The 9,592-nt window shown below is 40.3% G+C and overlaps 1 protein-coding gene across 1 annotated transcript in view; it reads left to right on the forward strand.

Moving 5' to 3' along the window:
• Positions 1-9,144, forward strand: part of CRLF2 (cytokine receptor like factor 2) — a gene marked incomplete at its 3' end in the record, with an annotated part of 29,371 nt that extends 20,227 nt beyond the window's left edge. The window contains exons 8-11 of the mRNA XM_081326383.1: positions 175-259; positions 6,664-6,784; positions 8,114-8,357; positions 9,033-9,144. Of these exons, the coding sequence (XP_081182509.1) occupies positions 175-259; positions 6,664-6,784; positions 8,114-8,357; positions 9,033-9,144 (562 nt within the window). The remainder of the gene's footprint in view (positions 1-174; positions 260-6,663; positions 6,785-8,113; positions 8,358-9,032) is intronic.
• Positions 9,145-9,592: the final 448 nt, after the last annotated feature.

Below are 9,592 nucleotides of genomic sequence, written 5' to 3' on the forward strand. Positions count from 1 at the left end.
AAACTGTAGAAATATGTGTGGAGGTTTTTTAATTAAAAAAAGAATTTCTGCAGGAAATTAACACAAATATTAATGGCTGTAAATTTATCACAAGAAGTCTGTTTTTGGAATATATTAGTTACATTTTCTCTAATCAGTTTTCTTAATCAAGCTTTATCTTTTAAATGGTTACAGAATTAGAAAAACGCTGATGCCAGCTATACCAGACCCTAAAAATATATATTCTGATTTGTTCAGGGATCATAATGGAAACTTCCAGGTGAGTTATCATAGAATATTGAAGTCCTCTTCCTAATTTTTGATTGCCCTGAGAATCAACTTTTTATAAGTCTATTTAAACGTTGATTCATTAGGTATCTCCAAGCTATTTTGCACTTATTTTGTAATGGCCAGAGATTATTTATTTTTACAACTATTTATTGATTGTTCCTTTCTTGAAGCATTCTAGGTAGTTCATAATATCAATCAAAGCAACTAAAACCATGACCTAATCAAAACAAATATCACCAATTTATGACAAGTAGAATTAAAATATGTAAAATAGATAAAAGTAAATTGATTATGTACCACCATTGTTTTCTAGCCTTGGTAACCTCATACCAAAAATATTTATTAAACTATATCATATTCTTAATAATATGCACCATTTACTGGGCCAAATGATATATCTCAATAGATAAAAAATAGAGGGTGTGCAACAGAATGGTTTCAGAGTTCATAAGGTAGAGAAAATTAATTCAGAACAGACTTTTGTTTATTTTGTTTGGATGGCTTGATCTGAATTTATTCCACTTCAGCTACTAGATTGCATGCAGCTGTTTTTCCAAACTGCTTCATAACCGCTGCACCACATGAGAGGACGAAGGTGAAATTTTTCATAATTTTTAAGGGAAAGTAGAAATACAGAGAATAACAATTTCAATGACAAGATATCAAAATGTCCCTTAAAAACTTGGGAGTAGGGGAAAGGTTCACGGTTAAAGGAGATCCTTAAATTTATTATTCATTTTAGTTAATGATAATCCAACTTCTCATCCTAAGTAACTGGCAGTATTGGCAAGCTGTTGTGGACAATGAGGTTTTCGCGGGTGTTTGTATGTGGATCTTTGGTCATTCAGGTTTTTCCCCGCGTAGAACTAAAGGTGTAGGAGCAACGTTTTGACGGAATCCCATCCGTCATCATCAGGCTGGTGGCTTCAGCTTCCTTCTTCTGGGAGAAGCATGTGGTAGTGGCTGTTTGTTCCTCTTTTTTAAACTGCCAGAGGGGGTGTGTTCTGTGGGTGGAGGTGTGCTCTGATTGGGTGGGGGATTAAGTGTGTTCTGATTGGGTGGGAGTGTGTTTTGAATGGTGGGTGTGTTCTGATTGGGTGGGGGTGTGTTTTGAGTGGATGGGCTGGTCTCAGCTGCCAGCCTTAGACCTGAGCTGGTGAGTTGTGCTGCTTTTGTTCGGCTTCGTGTTTGTGGTGGTGCCATGTTTTTATAGTGGGTGTCAGTTTGCTTATTGTGTGGTTTGGAGGGGTTTAAAGTGGCTGATGTTGCAGCTGTAGTTAGGTTTCTGTTTTGTGGTTGTGCCTCGTTATCATTGTGGGTTTGGATTTGCTTTTTGAATGGTTGTGTGGTGGTGATGTCATGTGATGTTATAATGAGTTTGGGTCTGGTATCATTCTTGGTGGTTGGGACTCGTCTGTCAATCAAGGCGGGTTTCCAAATGGCTGGTAGGTGAGAGGTATCATCTTGTTTGTTCATGCTGTGGGGGCGTTTTTCTATCTCAATGGCTTCTCTGATTATTCTGTTGTTAAAATGTTCAATTTTGGCGATAGTTTTGGTTTTTTTTAAAATCAATTTCATGTCCCGTGGCTTCAAAGTGTTGGACCAGGGATGAAGTTTGTTCTCCCTTTCTGAGTGAGTTTTTGTGCTCTTCAATGCGTGCACTTATTCTTCTGTTGGTCTGTCCGATGTATGTGGTGGGGCAGGTGGTGCATGGGATTTCGTATACTCCTTGGTTTTCTAACCCAATTATGTCCTTGGGGTTTCTTAGGATGGTGGATATTTTTCTGTCTGTGTAGAATGCTGTTTTGATGTTGTGTTTTTGGAGGACCTTGCTGATTCTGTCTGTGGTCCCTTTTAAGTATGGGAGGAGGGCTTTGCCATTTTCTTGTTCTCTGTCTTGGGTTTTTGTGGGTGTCTCTCTTCGGATTAAGTTGGTAATCGTGTTTCTTTGGAATCCATTGGCTGTTAGTACATTAGTGAGAGTGTGTAGTTCGGTTTTTTGGTGTTGTTCGTCAGCTAGGTGTTTTGTTGTGGAGATGAGTGTCTTGGCTACGGAGTTGATCTGTGCTGGGTGGTGGTGTGAGAGTGCGTTCAGATAGCGGTTTGTGTGTGTTTTTTTATGGTAGATAGTGTGTCCTAGGGAACCGTTGGATTTCTTGTAGACTAAGACATCAAGGAAGGGAAGTTGATTGTTAGCTTCTGTTTCCATGGTGAATTGTATTTTGGGGTGTAGGCTATTGAGGTGTGTGAGGAAGTCATCCAGTTTTTCTTTGCATCACATGACATCACCACCACACAACCATTCAAAAAGCAAATCCGAACCCACAATGATAACGAGGCACAACCACAAAACAGAAACCTAACTACAGCTGCAACATCAGCCACTTTAAACCCCTCCAAACCACACAATAAGCAAACTGACACCCACTATAAAAACATGGCACCACCACAAACACGAAGCCGAACAAAAGCAGCACAACTCACCAGCTCAGGTCTAAGGCTGGCAGCTGAGACCAGCCCATCCACTCAAAACACACCCCCACCCAATCAGAACACACCCACCATTCAAAACACACTCCCACCCAATCAGAACACACTTAATCCCCCACCCAATCAGAGCACACCTCCACCCACAGAACACACCCCCTCTGGCAGTTTAAAAAAGAGGAACAAACAGCCACTACCACATGCTTCTCCCAGAAGAAGGAAGCTGAAGCCACCAGCCTGATGATGACGGATGGGATTCCGTCGAAACGTTGCTCCTACACCTTTAGTTCTACGCGGGAAAAAACCCGAATGACCAAAGATCCATATATATATATGTGTGTGTGTGTGTGTGTGTGTGTGTGTGTGTGTGTGTTTGTGTGTGTGTAAATTATTCAAATTGCTAATAAAGAATTGACAAATACTTCACATATATATATATATGACAAATGCTTGTTAACTATTAGATTACCTTGCTAGGCCACAAACATGGGACAAATCTTTATCTCCTGTGTCAGCCTATCCTGAAGGCCAATGACAGGCAGTAGTCACACTGGTGACAGCTCATATTTGTGTAAATTTTAAATTGCTAACAAAGAATTAAGGGAGACTGATATGCATTTCAAACTTATTAGTTTTCATCAGTCAGCCATACCCTTCCGAGATTCGAACCTGGGCTGATTACACATTAGGCAGTTGTTTTCACCTCTAGGCCACAGGATCTCTCTCGCTTTGTTAGCAGAGAAGCAAGGGGAGATATATGACAAATGCTTGTTAACTATTAGATTACCTTGCTAGGCCCCAAACATGGGACGAATCTTTATCTCCTGTGTCAGCCTATCCTGAAGGCCATCGACAGGCAGTAGTCACACTGGTGACAGCTCATATTTGTGTAAATTTTAAATTGCTAACAAAGAATTAAGTTTGAAATGCATATCAGTCTCCCTTAATATCAAAAAAATAAAGGGGACACAAAATAAGACATCCTACTATTAAATATAGTACATTGTGTTTTTTAAGTGTTCCCTTTATTTTTTTGAGCAATATATATATATATATATATATATATATATATATATATATATATATATATATATATATATATATATATATATATATAATGTTTTCATATATGCATTGTATGTATGTATATATATATATAAAACAGTCGCTTATTGCTGAAAGATCATAATAAGCCATAAAAAGTAACCGTTTAAAGCATATCTACCTAATCTAAGCTTTCGCTGGTCCTCTGCCAGCGTCATCAGAGAAAGCATTGAAGGTTTGAAAAACCGTTGGTAAGCCTGTTTGGTTCTGCGCTCTGCTCATTGGCCGCGTGATGGACCTTGCTCTAGCCAATCGTGATTGTTCTGACTGTCTCGCATCGCTTCCCGTGCAATCCGGTCTTACTGTCCCCCTTTTTTTTAATCTTTCTGTCGGTATTTGTATTTCCTTGTTCTCTGTGTCTTCCTTCTCTACCCTCCTTGCTTATGATTAGCTATTCTGTGCTATGCCCGGGTTTCCCTCTTGACTCCCTTCCATGATTTCTGCAAACAGCTCCCGGCCCCGATTCACTTGACGTATGTCTTCCTTTCAATGCTTATCCACTGATCTTTATCTGATCCCTATACTAGCCACCCCAATGTTTTTTGTTTATTTATAGGCCGACCTTGCTTTCTGCTATTTGATTTAGTTGAACTTGCTGTATTTGGACGTTCTTTGTGTCTTGGTGTGTATGTGTGTTGCGGTGTTCTCTTTCCTTGGTTCGCCCATATGTGTTCAATTGGGGTTGTCTTCAGATCATTCCTTGTCTTCTCAGCTAGTTGTTGCATGATCGGTATCTTCTTTTTCATATGAATCACGTTATCCTCTGTTTGCTGTATTTCTTTCGATGGGTCACACGTTGACTGGTTGTTTTCCTGGCTTTGGGATGGTCACTTTCATCTGTTCATTGTGCTTGTCTGTCCATCCTGTTAAGCTCCTGTCTTCCGGGTGCTCTCCATCTGTTTGTGCGTGTGTGTGACATTGTCTTCTCTTCCCTCGCTCTATCCACCTCCGATCTTTGGGAGTTATTGCATGATTGTTTGTCGTCTGTTCCTGTTTTCCAGGCTCAGTGGGTTGTTGTGTGTCCTGGTTGTCCAGCTTTGATTTCTTTTGATTTCTCTCCTTTTTATCGTGGGTAGACCTTTCTGTTGCTGTTGATGAACTTTTAATGCCTGGTAGGCAGGTGGCAATTCTATGTGGTGATTAATTGTAAATTTATCTGAGAGCCAGGCTTCCTTAAGTAATATGCCTCCTTTGGAGGTGTCTTGGGCAATGGTCTGTGCCCCTGCAAAGTCGAAGGAGTGGTTATTATCCATCATATGTGTCCATATTTGTGAATATTGTTCATGTCTTTTTATGGCAAGCTTATGTTCATGGATTCTTGTCTTTAGTTGTTTGGATGTTTCTCCAATATAGCTATATTGGCACTCATTGCATCTCACCCTATAAATTACTGATGATTTTTCTTTTTCAGATAGTTGTTCTTTTGGGTGCATCAACTTGGTACGGAGTGTCTGGTTTGGCTGGTGTGCCACATTAATGTTGTGTGGTGCCAATTTCTTGCCATTGCCTCTGAAACTCCATTTATGTATGGAATTGTCATCCAAGTTGTATTTGCCAAGCCATTTGTGTCAAATGTGGTTCTTGGTGCCTACTGTAATGCCAAATAAAATTTGTTGGGTAGCCATTTTGTCTGCATACCCGATATAGATGATCACGTTCCTTGTCCCTGGCTCTTTTCATGTTACAGTGTGTGTCTAAATGTTTGAATAATGTTCAGATGCAGGAGATCTTGTGGGATGTGGGGTGATTACTTTTATAATTTAGCATCCAATCTGTTTGTGTCCCTTTTCTGTAAATGGATGTGTGGAGGGTGCCGTTTGTTTGGCAACTGATTGACACATCGAGGAAAGCTAAGGTGCCATTGGATTCCTCCTCTGCTGTAAACTGGATATCCGGAAATATTGAATTTAGTTGTCTCATGAAATCAATCCCACAATTACCAACGGTTTTTCAAACCTTCAATGCTTTCTCTGATGATGCTGGCAGAGGACCAGCGAAAGCTTAGATATGCTTTAAACGGTTACTTTTTATTGCTTATTATGATCTTTTAGCAATAAACGACTTTTTTATCCATCCCGGTGTTCGAATATATATATACATAATATTAATATTTTGTTTAATATAAGTAAGATATATTTAATATGTCACTTTCCAATCTGTTTCTATTTCCTCTGACCAAGGAGATCTCATTACTTTTACCATAGCTACCAGATTGTGATTATTCCAAACATTTTGGACTGCAATTCCCATAATCTGCCTTAGGTCCAATGATCACAATTGTTAAGAATTGTAGTCAAATGCTAAAGCCATCTGGGTGGTTTTGGGCAAGTCACTGTCTCTCAGTCCAACCCAGGGTTATTGTTGTGGGGAAAATAGGAGGAAGGAGCATGTTTGTCACCTTAAGTTGTTTATAAAAACAGTAAAGGCAGGATAAAAATACATACATACAAAAATAATCAAAGATTAGGGAAGGCTGTGCTATCTTAATATTCCATGTAGTAGCAGCACCTTGCAGATCATGACTGGTCTAAAAATGCTAAGCTGAATCAGATCTGGTTAGACCTTGAGTGATAGATTGATAGACTGGGCATACAAAGGATGTAAGTTCAATCAAGAAGTCAAAAATACATCTTGGAAGAAGACAAAGAAAGACAAATCACTTCCATCTACATAGACATTGGCATGGCATCACTAGAAATCAAATATTAGTTCCAAAGAAGACTTTACTTTCTATTACCAGGTAACATGCCTGGAAGATACCTTTTAAGAAATCACAGTAATCAGTTGGTGATTTTTTTAAAGGAGTGGATTACTAAAACTGAGAATGTGCTGCCTGCAATACAGGTGGAATGTGTACAAAAAGAATGTATAATTGAAGACGAAAAAGAGGAAGATCTCCAAAAAGCTAAAATGGAAGCCAAAGGTATGTTTTTAAAATCCAGTCTGTGAATATAGAGGCTGTATTGCCCTTTTCCAACTTACATTACAGCTTTTGTTTGAAATTAAACTTTTGAACTGAACATAGTGATTTATAATGCCAAATTGCACCAGTCAGTGAAGCTATGCTGGTGTTTCAAAAATGGGAAAGTTGCAGAAGAGAACAACTCACATAAACAGTAGCTGTAACAAATTCCTTATCTGGGCTTATTAAAAGGAATAAAAATACAGATATGATATAGGTATATATAAGTATCCATGTAACAATAGAAGAGAACATTTGTAGCTCAGGGATAAATTGTGGGGTTCTTGGTGCTCTCTGAGCTTGGTTATTTTTGTGCAGACATATCATTACACAATTAAGTAAGATCATAAGTGCTAGAAGAGAGTGGAGTTTGCACTGTTTATATACAAGTGGTCGGCCCTGTCAGTGTTGGAACAAAAGGCCAACATCCAATAAGGGAGCAGAGGATTTTAGAAATGAACCACTGGCTTAAAAATTGGTGTCTTCAACAGAACTTCTGCTTTCTAGACCATGGTCTACATTACCTAGAGCAGTGCTTTTCAACCTTTGTACCACATTTAGGATTTGGCAATATTAGAGTACCACCAGTAACCTAGCAAGGTGCCAAAAACTTTGATGACCAAAAAAAAGAAAGGAAAAAAAGTGATAAAGTACAGGTAGTCCCCAGCTTACAATAATTCACTTAGTGGCTGTTCGAAGTTACAGTGGCACTGAAAAAAATAACTTATGACCATTTTTCACACTTATGACCATTGCAGCATCTTCAGGGTCACGTGATTTATATTTGGATGCTTGGCAACTGATTCATATTTATGATAGTCACAGTGTCCCAGGGTCATGTGATCCCCTTTTGCAACCTTCTGACAAGCAAAGTCAATGAGGAAACCAGATTCACTTAACAACTGTGTTACTAATTTAACAACTGCAGCGATTCACTTAACAAATGTGGCAAGAAAAGTTGTAAAATGGGACAAAACTCATTTAACAATTTTTTTACTTAGCAACATAAATTTTAGGCTTAATTGTGGTCATAGTCTGAGGACTAACTGTAAACCCACTTACCACACTTTTAATGGTAAACTTGTGCCTGTTTCTCTGACATTAATCTTTGCACTGTTCTATCCCCTTCTCTCCCTCTGCTTGTCTCAAAGAAACCTCTCCTCTTGTCTGTCTCTCTTTCTCCATCCCCTTCTCTTTCCCTGTCGACTTTTCCCCCTCTCCCTTTCCCTCCAAAACCTCCTCCTTTTATATCCTCTCCTTTCTTCCCCCTCATATTTCTTTTCTCTTCAGTGCATTTCCAGCTGTCTCCTCTCCCCCAGGCTGCACGCTGCTCGAGGAAGTTCCAATCAGCCCATGCCAATCCTGGGTGCTCAGCAGAGCCCCAGCAACACTGCAGCTCCAGCAGACTCTCCCACATTCCTGTGCAGTGCTGCCATTACTTCATCCCCCACTACACTTTTACACTTTTTTACACTTTTTTTACAGTGATTTTCAACCCTTCGTACACATACCACCTGCCAGGTGCCAAAATACCGTAAGTGGTTCATGGGTTGAAAAGCACTGATCTAGAGGAAGGGCTACTGGCAAGGGATATAGACTGCACCTCACAAGAACTGGAAAGAATATATTCAGAAAACAACAGGATCATCTTATCAAAAGGGCTTTAAACTAGAATTGAGGGGGAAGGGGGGGGCAATATTCACAACCTTTAGAACCTAATTCCAAACAAAAACCAGTAGATAACCAATCACATAAGGAGGTAGAGAGTAAAGAGAAAAAAGAAAAACATAATGAAATAGAGAGTGATGGAAAGGATGGAAAACCCAGATTCAAAGTAGGAGAATATAAGAAACATACCCAAGACACATAAAGGACTCAAATGCCTATACACTTACACTCACAGTTTTGAGTGAATTTGAAGCATTAGTACATGAAAGATAGATATGATATAGTTGCTATTACTGAAACTTGGTGGGATGAAACTCATGACTGGAATGTATTTGTAGTGTATGCTGGGCTGGCATAAACGTGTAGCAGCCGCATCAGGAGGAGCGGAGCTGGACAGCTCCGTGCAGGAACTACGTTCGGTGGGAAAGCCAGATTTAAAGGGATTGGCCGCCTGGCCGGCGGGAAACCAGGGTTCAAACCTATTGGTCAGGCATTCACCTGGGCAGGTATAAAGCATGCCCAGGTAACTGTTGTCTGGCAGTTCAGACCATGCTACCACCAATAAAGATTATACACACACCTACGCCTGCGTCTCATCAATCCGCAAAACCGACTTAACAGTGGCGATGAAGGTGGGATCCTGTTTCGATTAGCGGTAAGACACCTGCAGTCAGTCGCATCGCCAGGTAACTCGCCTGAAATCGAAGCAGGACCGGTCGGATTGGACGCAATGGCTCAGGTCGGTCAGGCTCCTGTTTTTAACATCGCTCAGCCAGAAGAGTGGGAAGCATTCGTGGGGCAGCTGGAATTCTTCATAAAGGTTAACCACATTACTGAGGACAGCATGAAAGTTGCTGCACTGCTCAGTACTTGCAGAAAGGACATTTACAACCTGGCAGTGGGGTTGTGCTCACTGACAGCCATCGGTGCTGTGACTTACGGCGACCTCATTGCCAAACTGAACCAACACTTCAACCCGCACATGTCGGAAGTAGCATGGAGGTATCAGTTCGTAAAAAGAGACCAGCAGCCAGGCGAATCGGCATCCACATTCATAGCCGCAGTCCAGCAGGTGGCTTGTCTATGCAACTTCGAAAATCT

The sequence above is a fragment of the Vipera berus genome (assembly GCF_964194415.1).
Source record: "Vipera berus genome assembly, chromosome: 4".
Classification (NCBI taxonomy): domain Eukaryota; kingdom Metazoa; phylum Chordata; class Lepidosauria; order Squamata; family Viperidae; genus Vipera; species Vipera berus.